This window comes from Ascaphus truei, chromosome 5 (assembly GCF_040206685.1).
Source record: "Ascaphus truei isolate aAscTru1 chromosome 5, aAscTru1.hap1, whole genome shotgun sequence".
Taxonomy (NCBI): Eukaryota; Metazoa; Chordata; class Amphibia; order Anura; family Ascaphidae; genus Ascaphus; species Ascaphus truei.
In genome coordinates, this window is record NC_134487.1 from 79,651,535 (window position 1) to 79,671,715 (window position 20,181).

General features: G+C 41.8%; 1 protein-coding gene across 5 annotated transcripts in view; it reads left to right on the forward strand.

The window, feature by feature from the left end:
* PPHLN1 (periphilin 1) overlaps positions 1-19,921 on the forward strand; it is a 118,830-nt gene extending 98,909 nt beyond the window's left edge. For all 5 annotated transcript variants that reach the window (XM_075600091.1, XM_075600090.1, XM_075600089.1 and 2 more), the window contains exon 10: positions 17,596-19,921. In XM_075600091.1, the coding sequence (XP_075456206.1) occupies positions 17,596-17,781 (186 nt within the window). In that variant the 3' untranslated portion in view covers positions 17,782-19,921. The remainder of the gene's footprint in view (positions 1-17,595) is intronic.
* The last annotated feature ends 260 nt before the right edge of the window (positions 19,922-20,181 follow it).

The window sequence follows — 20,181 nt, forward strand, 5'->3', positions numbered from 1 at the left end:
ATGGGGTTTGGTTACGCTTGATGGGTATGGGGTTTGGTTACGCTTGTTGGGTATGGGGTTTGGTTACGCTTGTTGAGTATGGGGTTTGGTTACGCTTGTTGGGTATGGGGTTTGGTTACGCTTGTTGGGTATGGGGTTTGGTTAAGCTTGTTGGGTATGGGGTTTGGTTACGCTTGTTGGGTATGGGGTTTGGTTACGCTTGTTGGGTATGGGGTTTGGTTACGCTTGTTGGGTATGGGGTTTGGTTACGCTTGTTGGGTATGGGGGTTGGTTACGCTTGTTGGGTATGGGGTTTGGCACACTGGTAAATTTGCCTTGTAAATCACGTTTCACTTACCTGGCGTCTTAGCTTATTTTTAAAGTTGCAATTTTAAGTTAACAACAGAGGGTTTGTTTTTAGACGTTACACATGACTAGCACAGCTCTTGTGCACAACTCTAGCAACAGATGTCAAAATAAAAACTGACAAGATAATCCCTCTGTCTGAGAACAGATAGACAGAATAGTGGTTCTTCAGTCTTTTTTTTTTTTTTTAAGCTACAACATTGTTTTTTTGAAGACTAGTACTGTTTCTCCACAAGCAAGGTAAAGAAAAAGGTAGCACAAAGGCAGTGCATCAGTATTAGATTAGTGAAAGGGTAGGTCAGTGTGTGAAGTAACATTACCCTCATCCAACACATCTGTTGTGAAGAGGTCTGAGAAATGTAGGCCACACACAAACTGGCCTGTAAGACTCTATGGATTGTATTAGAAGGCTGTTATGATATGGGCCGATTTAGGTTAGTAAGGAATTATCTTTTATAAGAAGGTGTAACCTAATCGCACTCAGTCCACATGGAATACTTTCCCCCCCCCAGTTTACCAGGGTGTATTTGTTACTTTTTAGACAGCCATATTGTCTTCAGTGGTGTAGTATTTCAGCTGTATGCTGCAGTAATCTTCAAGTGCATATTAGTCTAGATATTTATTTCAAATCATTATCACCTGTAGGAATTTCTCCTTGTAAATAATAGTTCTCATTTGTTCAGAGAAGTCTGAAAAAGAACATTTTGAGTAGGCAGCAGGAACATTTATTTTTATATACCTGTAAAACTTCTACATCCTCTTTATGTGCTAGTACATCTTTCTGACATCAGCATTACACACATACAGTAAGAGACAATTGTTTCACTGCACTGTCCTCACAATAAATTGGATAAAAACACCGAAAACCAGCAACATGATGTTTGCTTTAGTATTGGTGGACATGCACCCAGGAAGCCATTTTGTTTTCCAATTTGTGGTATATTTTCTACTGCTTAATATTGTTGGGATTTCCTCTACTTTTGCTGATTTCTTTAAAATTGTTTGAAGGGCCTGCACCTTTCACTTGCGATACCCAAATACTTTCAGACCGTTTGTTGACCAGATTTACCGAGTTTTGTATATAACGGTGCCTTGGTTGTGTAAAAGGATGATTTTGAGATATAGTATGGGGCACATACTTAACGTTCCTTTGCCATAGTATATCTAGTTGTAGTGTGCAAGCAAATGGATATCTTTATACATCTATGTAAGTTTACCAATAAAACGGATTATGGATTGAAAGTAGGAAAGTCACAAGGGTACTACATTAAGAATTAAAGCAATCATTTCCTCATGTAAGGAGAAGCCATTTTCTCACTTGTAAGGTCGCCACTGGGTAAATGCGCTCAGTAATGGTGTTCTTATGTAATGCAGTTACTGATGGACTTACTCTACTGGCAGCTTCCTGTTATTGGCCATTTTAAGGTCCTGAAAATGCATAGAAATCATGCAGCACAGGTTAGTGCATAAGGCTGTGATTATACCAAAAGCGGGCAGCGACGCTATACGACGCCGCAGTGGAGCTCAAAATCAAATTGCAACTGATGCCGTCGCCACTAGCGAAAGTTAAACTTTAGTTTTAAGCAACATCGTTGGCGGAACGTCCAGTGACGTCACAAAGGGGGCGGGTAGCGCTCTCTGATTGGTTTAGAGACAGTCACATGTGGCGACTGTCTCAAAAAATCAAATTTACCCGGCTTAACATTTTTTGGTCGCCGTCGCGCTTACTATAAGCGCTTGCAACGGAGTCAATGGATTTGTTTTGGAGCGACATCGCAGTCGCCAGGCACTATAAGCAGAGCCTTAGGCCATGATTATACTAGAAATCGCCGGCCGCTGGAAACCAAATAGCTGAAAAACGATGTAGGTTTACATACCAGTGTGCCGCCTGGAGCTGCAGGGCGGTAGTCTTCTGAAGAGATTTTCCAAATTGTTTTTGGCAGGCGACGGCCGAGTCACGTGAGTGATTCAGCCAATGAGGGTGAACCGCTCACGGCCACTCCTCCCGGTCTCCTCTGCATCTCTTCTCTCCTGTCTCCCCTGTATGATAAAGATGCCGCTCGGCGGCAGCCCAGGGAGACGTCACCGGATCGCGCTGCCAATCAGCGGCATCTGCTGTAATCAAGGCCTTAAACATGTGTAGTCCTTTGACACTACACATTGTGTTAGACGTTACTGCCATATGGTGACTTTGTGTCTTGGAGAGACTTCATCTGAAACACCCGATTAGAGCTACATTATGCTGTTACTATTAACCTGAATTTGAAGGGGCCTTTTTGGTTGACCTTTTTCCCGGATCAACTTTGTGTGTATATATTACTATTAACCTATGCAGAATTACGGAGACCTTTCAAGTGTATTCTGACAGTGTATGCAGCATTGCTTATGGCACAATTTGCAGGATAAATGATTCCTTGGTCCGAAGAGCCAATATTTTATAGCTTCTGCATGCTAGCAACAAAAAAATTGTCATATTTTTAAGAGCTCCTAAAATACTATTGTGCACATGACGTGTACTGTAAACACCATTTAATTAACCAGTGTGAAACCCTGTAGTGTACAGAGCTTTCAAAATCCCACTCATTTCTTCATGTTTTTGCTACCGGAAGCTGAACTAAGGCAGTTCTCATTGGAACTGTGTCATTGTTTCTCAAATTGTAAATGTATTTATTTTTTTGCCATTAAAACTAGCAAAGACCCAATTTCTTACTGGATTCCAGCTTTATTTCTACATGTTTTCAGCTTGGAATGTTGAGGTCCTTTTTTTTATTTATTTATTTCTTAATACAATTCCTTTTATTTTGTCCTGCATTGTTTTCTCAGATGTCTATTAAGGTTAGGCATAATAAATCATAATCCTGTTGTATACAGCAGTTGAAGAGCTCTTGTACAGACATATTGAAGCTATATTATTACAGTTGTTGTTCACGTATGTTACACGAGATGAAAGCGTGAAAGGCCAGCTCAAAGTTAAATATTCCGTCTAAATGCTCCTCAATTGACTTCAGATGGTAGTGGGTGTTCGGTGATTTAAGAGTAATCCCAAAACAATCCCTGCATACTGTTGTTTAGAACTATTTTGACATAGATTAAAAACCCCAGATTACAAGACTGACACGTTTTATTCATTTGCAGTGATCTTCACACATTGGAAGGCAGTTCCATTAATTCCATTAGCAACAACCTGGCTGTGTTTTTCAGTGTTACAGTATGTCAATAATTTTTTTTCCCCCTCATAACGTCCTAATCGCATGCAAGTCTGTACTAATAATTCCTAATCACATGATCAACAGCTGATAATAAATGTGTTGGGAAGAAAACTTTTTATTTTCTGGAATATATATATATATATATATATATATATATATATATATATATAATTATTTATATTGACTCAAAGAGCAAGGCTAACCTTGGCAGCCATATTTTTCATCCAGACAAGAATACTAGTTTTGCCAACCTCAGTCTTGCTGAAATCAGTGGGTCTCTGGAGGTCGGAGTTATACAATTCAGTTCAAGGTAGCCACCTGAATCAAATCAATGTTAAAATAAAGTGTGTTAATGGGGGTATAAGGGTTGATGTTTAAGAAGATGATACTTGATACATTAGTGTGTACCTGATTGCATGTGATGTGTATTGTTAGAATGTCACATTCTTCTCCCCTCAAATACAATCAGGGAAAATTGCACCTTTACATTACGAAGAGAAAAATGCAAGCAGCTCCATAATGAGGTTGTGTGTCATTATTTTAATATATTACCAGGTTAAAGTAGAATCGTGATTATCATGTTTTTGTCAGACTCCCTTGCTTTTTCTATTTTGACATGATGTACATACACAAAGCCTGGAGACCAAGCATTTCCATAAGCTCAATACTCGCAAATTTGTTTTCAGAAATGTACCTTTTTGTTGCCCGTAACCTGACAATTTCATCTCCATTTCCTGAGATAATTACATCCTTTAGAATCTTTATAAAGCATTACAATCAGTCCCCATATATCCATTCAGCTCAAATACATTTCATACCCTTGCACTTCTGAAAGGTTAAATAATTGCTGCCTATAATTACCTTTTCAGCAAAGTAGTTAAGCAGAGGAGATAAGGAGTAACCCATGGCCTTTGCTGGTCATCTATTTACATATCATTTTGAAAAGAAAAGGGGATTTATCATGATTTAAATACATGTATATAAAAAAATATATTGGTAAGGGTTTATAAATAATGTGCTATCACTATCATTTTAACGGACTAAAACTCAAAATTCAAGATACTGCACTATACATAGAGCCTCAAATGTATACATTTTTCAATTCACGCCATTTTAAAAACGGTCTTTAAATGTTTACAACCTTTTTTTGGTGAAGGAACCTTGTGACATTCTGGAGAACCCCAGCCTTCTATAATATCGTGCCTGAGATCACATGCATTGTAAGGAACACAACCCTCTATAATAGCGTGCCTGAGATCACATGCATTGTAAGGAACACAACCCTCTATAATAGCGTGCCTGAGATCACATGCATTGTAAGGAACTACAACCCTCTATAATAGCGTGCCTGAGATCACATGCATTGTAAAGAACTACAACCCTCTATAATAGCGTGCCTGAGATCACATGCATTGTAAAGAACTACAACCCTCTATAATAGCGTGCCTGAGATCACATGCATTGTAAGGAACCACAACCCTCTATAATAGCGTGCCTGAGATCACATGCATTGTAAGGAACCACAACCCTCTATAATAGCGTGCCTGAGATCACATGCATTGTAAGGAACCACAACCATCACTAATAGCACGTCTGAGATCAGATACAGTGTAAATTCTTCTGTTGGGTACAATTTCCAATGACCTAAGAATTGCAGAGAACCCTTTAGGGATGGCCGGGGAACCCAAGGGTTCCTAGGAACACCTGATGAAAAACACTGGTTTAAAGTATAACATGTTTAGGGGAGAAATATAAGGGGGGTGGGAGGAAGCAGGGAATAGAAAGTAATACAGCTAAACCCCGTTATAGCGCGGTCCTAGGGGGCCACCCGATCCGACCGCGCTAGAACCGGGGTCGCGCTAATTTTAAAAAAATTGGCCGCCGTGCGCCTGATCGGGAGGGAGGGAATAAGAAGAAGTAAGGAAGGAAGAGGTGGCCGGAAGCCCTACACGTCCCCCAGCAACGGCCCTCTGAGTCCAGCCGCAACCTGCTCCTTACCTCCCACCACCGGCATCCATCCCCCTCCACCGGCATCCACTTCCTCCCCCTCCCCCCCCCGAGGCCCCCACACCTACCGGCCCTCCGCGGCATAATCAGTTTTGGGCCCCCACGCGGCCCTCCGAGTCCCAGCCTGCTCCTCACTCACCCCCCCTACCGGCATCCACACCACCCCCTCCTCCCGACACCCCCACCACCCTCCTCCAGACACCCCTACCACCCTCCTCCAGACACCCCTCCTCCCGACACACACCCCCCCCCTCCTCCTGATGCCAGCTCCGATCTCAGCAGCCGACACCAAAGGTAGGGAGGGGGAGTGGGAGGTGTAGTGTGCTGTAAGTGCTGAGTGCTGTGAGAGTGTGCTGTGAGTGCTGTGTACAGTGAGTGCTGGGAGTGTGTGCAGTGAGTGTGTGTGCAGTGAGTGCTGTGTGCGCAGCGAGCAGTGTGCTGTGTGTGCAGCGAGCAGTGAGTGCTGTGTGCGCAGCGAGCAGTGAGTGCTGTGCGAGCAGTGAGTGCTGTGAGCAGTGTGCGCAGCGAGCAGTGAGTGCTGTGTGAGCAGTGTGCGCAGCGAGCAGTGAGTGCTGTGTGAGCAGTGAGTGCTGTGTGAGCAGTGTGCGCAGTGAGTGCTGAGTGTGCTGTGTGTGCTGAGTGTGCTGTGAGAGTGTGCTGTGTGTGCTGTGCTGTGTGTGCTGTGTGTGCTGTGAGTGTGTGCAGTGTGCAGTGAGAGTGTGTGCTGGGAGAGTGTGCAGTGAGCAGTGAGTGTGTGCAGTGAGCAGTGAGTGTGTGCAGTGTGCAGTGAGTGTGTGCAGTGTGCAGTGAGTGTGTGCAGTGTGCAGTGAGTGTGTGCAGTGTGAGTGTGTGCAGTGTACAGTGAGAGTGTGGCAGTGTGGCAGTGTGGCAGTGTGGCAGTGTGCAAAAAAAATGTAAAAAACTATTTTTTTTTATTTTTTTTTAAACGGGAACCGCGTTATAACGGGTCGCGCTATAACGGGGTTAAGCTGTATTTTGAACATGGAAAGGATTGGGATCACAGTCGGGGTCATGCAATTCATGTAATTTTATTTCCGGAATACATGTTAAACTGTAATTATTTAATATTCAGGCAAATTATACACTATACAGACAGTCTTGCATATGTTTTAATGCATGCCGTTTTATTTCCATAGTACTGCAGAGACAATTCTTTCTCTCACTTTTGTTGATGGGAGATATCTCTAAGTATGACTGACTAAATTGCCACCAGGTGAAATCAATATATTATTGATTTTATCTTTTGATATGTAATATATCCACACCAGGTGCTTTGTGTGTAATTCCTGATAACTAAAGGCCTTTAATGGCAAAATTCAAAATCACTGAGAAGGCGTATTTACACTTCAAATAAAACAATACATTGAGACGTTCTAATATTTTCCATTATAGTTTATAGCATCTTCAAATCCTATTACAGTATATGTTTTCACAGCTTCCTTCAATTGAAGGCTACAAAAAAATTTTTCTAACAGAGTGAGGGCTTCACATACATACAGTATCACTGAATAAGGATAATGGTTTCTGAATGATCTACAACTGAGGAGCGCAAACTGGAGGGCGTGGCGTTTACAGCGGCCCTGCACTCTTCCCCAAAGCATTTAAATTAAATGCCGGGGGAGCGCACAAGGCCTCTGTTTGCCCCACATACCTTGTCTTTGGTGGCTTCTGGCAGCCCGTCACATGACGTCGTGACATCAGATGACGCCGGACAAAGGGTAAGGGAGGAGCAGGCAGGGGGACATGAGCAGTGGGCCGCAGACTAAAAAGTTTGAGCACCCCCTGATCTACAACACCAATGTGATGCAAGACTCGTGCCAGGATTCTTCAAAGTCTGATGCTGATATCCCACCCAATATGACGTTAATTGCCATTGACTTGACTTGAAATGCAGTTAATGCCAGATTTGGTGCGATACCCCTCATCAGAGCTGGCCTGTCTGAATCTACCTCTGAGTGCACCAACAAACTTGTTTCTTTATTCCATGTGTTTCCCTTGCAACATTGTTCAATATAAACTCCAAGACAGTTGATGAAATGCATGCCAACATTTTGTATTTTCTTCTCTCCCAGATCTTTGCAAGAGGAAAGGAGACGTTCATGTAGTTTCAATTATTTATTTATGTTTGTCTTACTAGCATCTGTTCAGAATTATTAAGCATTCCTCTGGCATTGATGTTGATCATTTGTAAGTTCCGTTTGAAAAAAAAAAAATAGGTTTTCTTGATAGCTTCAAATCAGGAAAGGAGATTGTGGACGATGGCCCCAATCTGTTACTTGCTATTAAAGAGCAGATTTCATTGAGGAAATTAAGAATTGGTATAACCTGACTCAAGCAACCATGAAAGTAGCATGACTCATGTTCCTTTACAAACATGGGAGGCATTAGACTTGCAAAGAAATGGAGCAGAACAACCTTGTTGCCATGACATAAGCCATGGCTGTCCTATTCAGGAAAGGTCTGAGGAATAATCTGGAAGGTTCTCCTTGAAGATCGATGACATGTAGATTAAATGGAGTGTGCTGCAGACAATTTCCTCTTGCTATTTCTCTGCAGAGACATGTCATTAAGTCCTTCTAGGCCTTAATGAGGGTAACCAGGGTTTTGCAGCTCTTGATAGTGCTGCAAAAATGTAATAGACCTGTTAAAAATGTTAATTATCAGGTGTTTTCACCTGCAGCAGACTGCTTGGCTCCAAGCCGTTTTCTTGAGTCATTCGATTTGGTTACTGGTAAGAGCCCATTGCCTTTGGAATAAAAAGAGTGATACTTTCTCAGTGGTTAATTTCCTGTGCCTACAGCTGTATTTTGTAAACGAGTTGAATAGGTGAAAGGCAATGTAAACACTGCCCAAATTACACAGAACCTGCTGAGTTGTCTCCAGGTTAACATAATATTTTAACATACTGTAGTTAAACCAAGAGAAAAGAATATTCCGTGCTTGAGTAGCACATAGAGTTTTGAGCACGGCATCACTGTAGTCCGATTCTCTGCTCAGGTGCGCTCTTTCTCTTGTTTCATCTTGTGTTTTTCAATTATTTATGATACAAACTTGCACAATTTGACCTGTGACACTAACATGTTTGGTGTTTACTTCCATTAAGGTTTTTGTCGCATCTTAGAGAGGATCTTTAAGTGAATATGTAGTTAGACAGTAGTTGGACTGGAGATTGGATCATTCTACAACAAACAGTGAGCTCATTTATCCAGACTATTAACCCACACCTGTTAGCCTGCACAATCACCACCTGCCCCCCACTTTCATTTACTGCAGTCTCTCCCAAAACTTGTCTGCACGCAGCCAACATAACTTCCCCCTCTACAATCCCTTAACACAGGGGTGCGCAAACTTCTTGAGCTGTACCCCCCTACCCGAGAGACGCAGCGTTTTCGCCCCCCCCCCCCCCCTCTCCAAAGACTCGGCGTCAAATAACGTTGCGGGTCATGTCGGATCACGTGAGCCCACCGCGTCATTTGACGTGCTTTGCCATGGCGACGCGTGCCGTCACATGACCCCGCCGCTTCATTTGACGCTGCGTTGCCATGGTGACGCGTCGCTGAAGACCCGGCAGAGAACAGGTGAGTTACAGAGGCCTCACGCCTCCCCCCAGCATGTAATTTAAATGCAGTGGGGAAGAGCGCGGGGCCTCTGTAACCGCCATGCCCACCCTAAAAATTCTCACCCCCCCCCCCCAGTTTGCGCACCGCTGCCTTAACACACCCTTGCACTGCCAAATGCGTCACGCATTCAGCAACAGGCACATATCTGCCGTCTGCTCACTGCACACGCCAAATTGACACACCACCACTTCGTGCAAAGTTACCCACCTTTCTGATATTGAACCTGCTACTTATCTCAATTCTGTTCTTTACTGTGGCCTCATGGAAATGTTACTCTTTTTCTATCCACTACAAACTTTTCCCTCCTGGCCCACACCCAATATCATCATACACCCTGGACTACTCAAAAACCTTACATTATCTACAGAATGTTGGCGAACCCTGAAGATCACTACATCAACCACCACTCATTCTAATGGCAAACATCGCATCCTTACAGCCAGCACGCAATTACGCACATTTTTATTTATATTGCTACTCTCTTTAACAGGGAACATTGAATGCAACCCTGGCCCCCTATTTTCTACTCTGTCCCATACCCTTGATAAAGGCCCCTTTCAAATTCCAAAAAGGATGATATGTCGCCCATATAAATATCCGAAGCCTGCTGCCCAAACTAGATGAACTAAGGTGCTTTTTGCATAAGCCTAAACATTCTCACCGAAACATGGCAAACTCCTAAAACCCTTGATGCAACTCTCTCAATTCTGGGATACTCCATTTCTATGAAAGATAAGTTAGAGAGGAGGAGGGGTGTTTTATATTGAAGACTCCTTACACTTTACGCTGCTAATGTGCCCCCCAAGCCCATCCTCTCTTGAAATCCTAGTTGGTAAAACTTGCCTCGCCTTCTCTAAGCCTATTCTTACTGCTGGCATGTAAAGCCCCGCTGCAATCCCTGGCTGATATCACCCACTTTCTAGCCCAATTTCTTCTCTGAATGTGAACAGTGAACTATTCATTCTTGGAAATTTCCACCTCAATTGGCTTGACCCTAAAAACAACAAAATCTGGCACAACTAAAGTCACTAAATTTAACCCAACTAATTTCCCAACCTACATGGACAAACGTAAAATCTGGCAACCATTCCTTGCTAGTCTGGATTTTATCCTCGGGTCTCAAAGAGAATCCAATCCTCTAGAATCTACTATCCTATCTGAGATTTTCAGTGACCATGCAATAGAGCAGCGGTGCGCAAACAGGGGACGAGTGACAAATTATTTAGGGGGGGGGCTTAGGCTGTGCGGCGAAACCTGGGGGCGGGCAGAGCAGTGCACGGGCGGGCAGAGCAGCTGACAAGCTCCGTACTGCTGCTCCCTGTGCTTGCAGAGGGGGCGGGGCTTCTCTCTGCACACAGACAAGTCTGCCTTCTCTTCCTGTCTTTACTTGCTCCAGTGTTCAGCAGCATGGGGACCGAGCATGTAGTACAGTAGTACTTTCACCTGGGGGGGGATAGGAATGAGTGTGTGTGTTGTGATTGTATGTGTGTGTGTGGTGTGATATGAGTGTGTGGTATGTGGTGTGATTGTGTGTGTGTTGTGATTGTGTGTGTATTTTGAGTATGTGTGTTGTGTCTTTGTTGTGATTGTGTGTGTATGGGTGTTCTGATTTGAATGCAGCGGTGCACAAACTGGGGGGTGTACGCTCTCCCAAGCTTGGTGCTTGGGGAGACAAACAAAATTGACTTTGAAGCATGCTCAGCAGCAGTCAGTGCACACGCACGCGCGCACACACACACACACACACACAGCCACACACACACACACACACACACACACACACAGAAATAGCCCGGATCCATGCTGCCCTGCTCGTGCTTGCAAAATTATGCAGGACACCCTGTGCTCATGCTTGGAGAGTTGGTGATGTCACCGCTCTCAGCAGCAGCGTGGACACAGCCTAATTTTGCAAGCGCGAGCTGTTGAAATAAGTATTTAGACATATTTGTATTTACATTGTATACCGTTTAATAAAGGTTTTTTTTTTCCATGTGATTTTGATTACATCAGGCGGGGGGGACCGAGAAATTTCATGGATGAAAAGGGGGGCTCGGCATAAAAAGTTTGCTCACCCCTGCATAGAGTACAAAAACAAGATTAAATCTCGCACCAAAAATGATGTGAACTTGAACACCAGTAAATTAAAGAGTGTGAAAAACCAAAATAAGGCCACTGCATATAAAATAAGTACACGACCTGAGTGCAGGAAATATAATTATGGATTTGGCTGCTAATCAAGAGATGGCTCAGCATCTCATGTCACTAAAATGAAAAGAAAAGCGCACAACTCAGTGTAGTGAACTAATAATCAATTATAAAGTATAAAAGTGGTGGTGAGTATCCCACATACAGAAAGGTAAACATATAAAGGCAATTCATGCATTAACCAGCATGGTACCGCAGATATCCACGAACTCCCATGAGTGACGACTGTCGTCAGCTGCAGGGATGGTTTGGGGTAGATCTTTCGCCAAATGCTGTGACGGTGGTAGACGTCCAAATTCCAGCCGTTGAAGAATGTAATCAGAGTCCGCGGGGTCCAGATGATAATGTGAAACCACCATGAAGTCCTAAAGTTCTACTCACTCGAACATTTAGAAACTTGAACCCACAACAATTTCTGGCTGATCTTACTAACTGCCCTTGATATAGAATCAACCTAATTCCTGACCTCAATTTTGTGCTTGTTTATTTCCAAACAGAGTTCTTAAAACTGTGATACCCATGCGCCAATACACAGAGTACAGGGGGCCTACTTTCCGTGGGTTACAACCAACCTTATTGCGCTTTACCATTTGAGGGATTCCTTGTGGAAAAGATACAAAGTAACTGGCGTCGTTCCTGGTGTCGACTCCTTGTGACGCTGGGCAAGTCACTTTATCCTCCTGTGCCTCGGGCACAAAAAACATAGATTGTAAGCTCTATGGGCAGGGACTTTGTCTGCAAAATGTCTCTAAAGTGCTACGTAAAACTAGCAGCGCTATACAAGAACATGCTATTATAAGTATTATTATCATTTACCTACGCCTTGTGACGGAGCTGTAATGCACATGTATGTGGATGACACAATCTTATATGCACACAGCCCTAGCCTCTCTGATTTTGAACACGTACTTCAATCTAATTTGTCAAGACTTGAAAACTTTACTTCCCAAAACAATTTGTTTCTTTAAACACTGTCAAATCTGTAATGATGGTATTTGGGCCTAAGACTAAATTCCTAAAGCTACCAATGATAGAGCTACAGATCAGAACCAGCTCTAACACCACTGTAGCCCTTGTCACTAGTTTTAAATATTTGGGCATATGGTTTGACTCCCATTTAACATTTGGGTTGCACATTGATACTCTGACATCCAAAACCTATGCCAAACTTTGTTTATAGGAACAAATCCTCCATAAGCCCACTGTGGCATTGCACAGCAGATTCTAATGTTAATTACAGACCTTGTGGATATACTATATGGTGCAGCACCCCAAACTCACCTTGGCAAACTAAACACTGTGCTTGACTCAATTTGCAGTTTTGTACTACAATATAATTAGAACACACACCACTGCGAAATGCTCTAGATTGGCTATCACTTGAGTCCAGGCGCAAAGTACATTTTTCCAATCTTGCCTTCAAATACTTTCTGGGCAACCTACCCGGCTATCTGAACAAGCTCCTCACCCTTCCCACAATCTTATCACCTGAGATCTAATGCCTAAAGACTGTTCACGTTCTCAAGGTTCAACAAAGAATCCAGTCACTCCTTCAGTTACCGTGCCCCTCACGTCTGGAGCAACCTACCAGAGACTCTCAAAACAGCCACGAGGCTAAGTTCTGTCAAGGCTTCAGCTGTCTCACATTTTAATCTTGCCTGTAACTGTTACATACGCCCATAACATATTATCTTTAACTGTCCATGAAATGTCTTTAAATGTAATGTATAACCTCTGATCATCTAATGTAATCATGTATTATCACCATAACTGTGTGCCCAGGACATACTTGAAAATGAGAGGTAACTTTCAATGTATTACTTCCTGGTAAAACATTTTATAAATCAAATAAACAGCCAACAAAAAGGTAATCTACATACAAGTTCATATGAGGTATAACCCCCTCCCCCCCCCCCCCCCCACCCAACAGGTTCTTCAGTGGAAAGAAAAAAATCGAATTTACAGCCAACTATTATTAAGTATAATAAATGTTTATACATTTCTCCATCTGTCGCCCATCTTTCTCTATCCCCTTCTGTTCTTTCTGTCCCATACACCTTTTTTTTCTGCTAATTCCCTCTTTCCCCCTCCTACTCTCACTTGCAAACTAGGGATACTGGAAGACCTACAGGAATACTGATAGTGAGAGTAGAATTATATCACTGCATAGCTAGTTGGTTTCATTGTTTGAAAACCAAGCAGTGATACTTTGATATCCTGTAGAGTTCTGTTGACTCTGTGTTACTTTAAACAAAATAAGCTTTGTGTACATTAGAAAGTTTCCACACATAGCATGGAAGTGTCACATACAGTAGTCTTGTGAATGCTGTTTCCTGTGACTTCTTACGCAAGACAGTAACTGCCTCCTAAAAGTGATTATATCTTTTCTTGTAGGTGTGATCATGAACCTTGTGCAGCATTAACCCTTATTTTTTTTATTAACGCTCTAGTTAATTACCCAGTTCTGTGTGTAAATTCATGGTGTTTTCAACTTAACTCCTTGCACGTTGAGGAGCCTTCAACAAATAGCACTGAAATGTAACTAAAGTGAGTAGAGGAAGAAAAGGTGGAAGCTTCGCTGGAACAAAATCATCTTTGACATGAGTGAAAGTATCTTCACTAATCAAAGTTAAACATTATATTAACTCTCTACCTATGATCTCCTATGACCATATGATCTACTTATTTATTATTATTTTTATATTTTAAATCGTAGGCCCTCGTCGTCATCTATTTATTATTTCCATTAGACAGATCAACAATATACTGAATTTTGTTTTCGCCAAGTCTCCGCCATTCTTTTTTTTTTTTTTGTGGTAACTAATATTAACATCACTTAAGATTGTTCATATCAAGTTGCTAGAGATAAGGGGTAGGGATAGAGCGGAGCTCTTATTTAGGAACCATATTCATTCACAATATACACCTTTAATGTTAATGAACCTCTACCGTCTGGTAAAAATTTGTATATTGGAAATGGCAGTTGGAAGATGAAATACGATTTTCTAGGGAAAAGAGCAAAGACATTGTTTTAATTTACTGATGAAATGGTTCAACTGTTCAAAATTATACTAAAGAAATAATGGAGGTGTCCAAGTTATTTGTACAATGTATACAGACAGGTGTTATTCGAGTGTTACATAAAATGTGAAGTTAATTTTGGATGAGTTACCATTACATATATACAGATGTATAGAAAACATGTTAATCATCCTTCATCCCAATCTTGTAAAAGTGATTATCCGAGAACAACGTCTGCTGTCCATAATAAAACTATGAAGTCAAAGAGCTTGCAAATTAAGGCTTGAGGAGACTCTGAATTTATCTTCGCTTAGGCCTGGGTCCCGCTGCTTCCGACGGCCTGTGCGGCAGCAGACCACCAGCCCCTTTCCTGTAGTGTGGAGGTCCCCGCTGGCTCCTTACTACTTGGCTGACTGCGTGCTGTGACGCGTCAGCCGGCCGATGCTGCAAGCTCCTAGTGATTTGCAGCTCTGACGCGTCACGTACTGCGGCAGTCAGCCAATGAGGGAAGGAAGGGAGGGAAGGAGCTAGATGGGAGGCGCCTTGGGAGGGGAGCAGGGAAGAAGCTGCGGGGGAAAAGTGTGTGAGTGTATATGTATGTGTGTATGTATGTGTTGTGTGTGGGGGTGATGGTGGGGGGGTGGACGGCACCACGATCTTCACGAAGTTTTACTACACCCCCCTCCCACTCCCGTCCCACTCCGGCTCCCTACAGACCGCATATCGCGGTCAATTGCCTGTCAGCGCGCCGCCTGTCTCCAGTGTGGGCGCGCTGTCTGAGGGAGCGGGGCCTTAGCCTTAGAAGCTGTATTGGTCTTGGAGAAGTGTAATTTTGTTTTTGTGATGCCTTTTAGTGGACCAACAGCCATGTTATACTTTGCAGAGCTTTGAAAACCTCACATCTCCTCTTCATTTTCTAAAAAAAAAAAAAAACTTGAATAAGCTCTGAAGAACTATAATCTTGATACACTCAAAGGTACAACAAATCTTCCGCCAGGGGATGCAAGAAAATTGTGATCCCGAGCGGTGACGCGTCACGTGGTGCGCTGATGAGCCTATCAGAGGCGGGAGAGTTTCCTCCATAAGGTTGTGTGTGTGTGTGTGTGTATCAGCGTGTGTGAGGAGGGCATTTGTGGGGGAAGGGAGTGGGAGCTGCTTACCTTCCAGCAGCCCGCAGCAGCTCCCTCTTGCAGCCCGGGAGACCAAGACCGTGGAGGGAGGGGGGAGTAGCGGGTCCCTCCGCTCAAACCACGCCCTCCTCCGCTCAAACCACACACCCCTCCGCTCAAACCACGCCCCCCTCCGCTCAAACCACGCCCCCCTCCGCTCAAACTACGGCCGCCGCTCCCTACAGACCGCAGATAGCGGTCTGTGCCTCTCAGCGCGCTGCCTGCATGCAGTGCGGGCGCGCTGACTGAGGGAGCGGGGCCGTAGCCTAAGGTGTGTACAGTACAAGTCATAATTGAGGGAGCATCTTATCCACACAGAATCATAAATCACGTTATACTTCCCTTATAATGTCTCTAAATTTTCCCTATCACTTGGATTGTAAGCTCTTCAGGGCATGTATTCTTGTTTGTAGCACGTATTCCCTGTATGTCTCCTATTACTTTGTCACGTGTATTACTGCTGTAAAACGCTATGTACATGAATGGTGCTATACAAATAGATATACAGACTTTATACTTAACAAGAAATGATGGACATTATACTGCTGTAATAGTATAGAATGCTGGCAGCACAATTCTGAAGTTATAGCGTGCGTCTTTGCACAATTACAGGTGGTTCATATTCAAATTGGTATCTATCTACTGTAACATACTGCTTTTAATAGTATATGTTTAAATGCTTTATTAAAAAGGCCTTGTCTGAGTCTCCCACTGCCCATTGCAAGTATTAGTGCAACAACAACAAAACTACCACAAAAGGTCACTATATCAATGTACAGTATCATGCCTTTCCCCATTATCGCTTGGCAAACAATGCTTCCACTGCAGCCAGGGATTCTGGGTAATGACATGCAAATGAGCAGTGTGTGTCACTCCTTACTTTTCAGCCATTTTAACACGAAACCCTATATACTTATGCCTGCCTGTCACTTTTTTACCCACCATAACTTTTTCAGTGGTGGATATAGATATGTATAGATATTCTGAAGTTGCTTATGTTGCTGTGCATTTGCGCCTCTGCTTTTTGTTGAACCTGATCCTGCTGTGTGCCATGGCTGATGGTAAATAAGGTGAAATATTGTAAATAATGATCTTATTATTCTGACACCCTAATATATCACACTACAGTAATAACTGATGCTGTGTTTCAGTCTAGTCCATTATACAAAGTACTGATGGTTTCATATAGTGTTCACTAATTGTAGTAACCTTTAGAATTAAGGATCACTTTTTTAGTCTCACCTGAAGTATTGCTTTTAAAACTAAAGTATTTTCAGTGTGTGTTTTTTAGTGCCATCTTGTAATGCCTTGTTTTATTAACCATGTCTGTCCTGCTTGTTTAATAGTTAGTACAGAAGAATACAAATAATACTATCTTCAGGTGGGCTTTTTAAAACTCCTATAACAATGTATAGAACAATTTCACGTTAAATGAATACTTTACTTGTTAGTCTGATCAAAGGTATAGCAACTCACAAAAACTTTAAGTATATAGGTAGACATTTCTGTCTACCTGTATGAAAATGTAGCATTTTCGAATCCTGTGGAAGGGCTGTAGTTCAGAAATGGCTACTCGTGTAAATTTAAATATTGTCAACACTTGGTAAATGAATATCTCATCCTTGAGTTGTGAATCTTAGGGCTATAACAATACACTGGCATGCTGCAGATTACATTTTTATTGTAGCCCATTGGTTTGGTTCCATGAGGCCTTCATTTTGGAGCTAAAATTTAAATGACAACGATTATATGAATTGTGTTATGCTTTTATTGTTACACACATAAGGGGAACTTATTGTACCTGCTCCCCCATCTGTTGCAGCCACATTTTGTTTGTATTCAGGGGTGCGTGTGCGCGTGTGTGCGCGTGTGCGCGTGTGCATTCCTTAAATTGAGGGCTCTAGTGCTATATTGTCTCCTTTTATATGTGAAAGTGCTATTTTGTTTCACATGTGTGTACTCGCACTCTGTAACTGCTATTTTTTTCTGTGCATATAGGTATATAGACAGGACTGTGAGACCTTTGGCATGGTTGTAAAGATGCTGATCGACAAGGACCCGACACTTGAAAAGCCAGTCCAGTTTGCCCTGAGACAAAATTTAAGTGAGATCGGAGAAAGATGCATTGAAGAGCTGAAAATTTTTATTGCAGAATATGATGCAGCACACCAAGAATTTGCATAGCATGTTCATCATACCAACATTTATGCAGATTTTAAATAAAATGTATTCTGGGTGGTTCCTTTATAACATTAACCTAATCTGCATATAAATCATTTTGGAATTAAAATAACAATTGGTGTATATAGGAATTTTTTTTTTTTTTTTTTAACTGAGTGTGGTTTTCACTTGTAAATACTATACAATTAGATAGGGCTTAAAAATGTCTATTTTGGTTGTAGGATTTTATTTTACTTGAACAATATACACATCTTGTCATTTTTATTGCAGTGTTTGGAAATTGTATCTCCTGTGCACAGTTTTTTTGTCCTGAAACGTGGAGGCCCCTGTAACACTTCTGTATAAAACCTTTTTTTTTCCCTTCAAGGTGTTACAATCTGTAAAGTTATTAAAATGTAAAATTTTTAGGTTTTATTTCCAAAAAGTGTGCAAACAGGAGAATTGTTCTTTTCTACTATAAACCTTATTTTAAAGAGTTATATTTCATGTTAAAAAAAAAAAGTTCAAAAATGAATTGAAATGTTTAATGTTGTGATTTGGCATTTACATTATCCTGCTAAATAGATATGAGGTTTTTTTTTTTGGCTTGTTTTTTTTTGCAAAGTAGCCAAAATGTTAAACACGTTGCTACAATTTACTTTGTGCACGGTGCAGTATATAAAGTATTATTTGTATGTAAACCGATCACAGCTTAAACAAGCAGTGTGAGAAAAGGCTTAGTTGTGTAATATAGTGCGTGCACATCAATTATAATTTCAGGGTAAGAGCCTGCAGTTGCTATACTTCAGACGTGCGCATGGCCGTGAGCGGTGGAGAGGCAGACCAGGGAAAATACAATAAAATTGTATTTTCACGCTGCTGCCACGCCACGAACTAATCACAGCGCAGCCTAACGCTGTGACGTCAGTCACGCCCCTTAACTGCGCGAGTCTCCGTTTGCACCCTAGCAACTAAATGCTCACGCCACGTGCCCGCACACCCAGCAGCGAGGACTATATTACGCGCCTTACGTACTAAATAGTTAGCTTTGGCTTGATGTTAGTGCCATCTCAGTCTTGCCACTGGAACATGCCCCTTCAGGAAATCTGAACTGTCAGCGTCTCCGGACTGTCATGGAAAAATAGTTGCAAGTAAAGTCCTTATCAGCAAGCAAATGAAGAAAAAAACATCACTGTCACATTGTTCAATCTCTTTATTCATTGTCTTGTCGCTGGGATATTGAAGGTTCATATTTTCTAAACCCGTATGCTGTTAGTGGTCATAGGGCACCGTTCTGCTGAGGATGACCACCTGAGTTCAGCTTTTGAAGATTTATTTATTTTTGAGATGTGTATCTCTCTTTAAAGCTGCAGTTCAAGCTGCTGTTTAAAAAAAAAAAAAAAAAAAATCTCCATTCAATATGTGCATCAATACAATCTGCACACTGACAAGTGATTAGCTAAGTTGCAGATCAATCCGTTCTCCTGTAATCGGTCGCCGAATTGGGGGTTATTTAATTTGGTTATTGCTGCAAAACAGTACCCACGATGCAAAGTTCTGTGTGGAAGGTCAGGCAGTCACGAGATACAATTGGTGCACTGTTGGAGAGGCGCCAGGGCTCAAGAGGAAGGGGGTGTGACTTTGTAAATGATTTCTATAGAAACAAAAATGCTTGTTACAATAGAATACGTCTAACTTTTTTTTTTTTTTTTTTTAAATACTACAAGTATTTTCTTATGGTGCAGAACTGATTTATTAAAAAAAAAAAAAAACACGTTGGATATTTCTTGAACTGCAGCTTTAAACAATAGATTAATTTATTAATAAACTAGCATAAAGCCAATCAGCATTATCACATGAAGTCCTTTAATTTCAATGGAGTGCGCGATCACCGTTTCTAGTATAAAGGCTATATGCTTTACCAGAGGTCCCCAAACATTTTCTATACAACAAGAAAGAATGTGTAAGCAAAATAAGTTGTTTGTGGGAAATTCATTGTAGTATTTAATACGTTTTATTGATCTGACTTGTAACAATATTTATAGTTCTACGGACGCATTGTGGAACTCGTTAATGGAGATGACAACTTTTGTGGTCTCCAAAGCTGTGTCCGATCCGTGAAGAATGTCTGTTCTTTTCCAATAAAGGATATTAGGACTTTTAAGGAACCCACATTTTTCCTGACCCAATATAAATACTATGCTCTTTTTAACATCATTGCCACCACCAGCGTCTCCTTTTCTGTGATTTCTCTTAAATGAATGGAACTAGAATCTCCAGCACTGGAAAGAGACGCCACAGCATATGGAAGAGGGGCTATATAAGGAAGGGGCACTTGGGTTTATAATAAACATTCCTAATTCATTGTGAACAATGTTTAACTACAATGAACGGTCAGCACTTTATGAAACTTAAGTAACTATG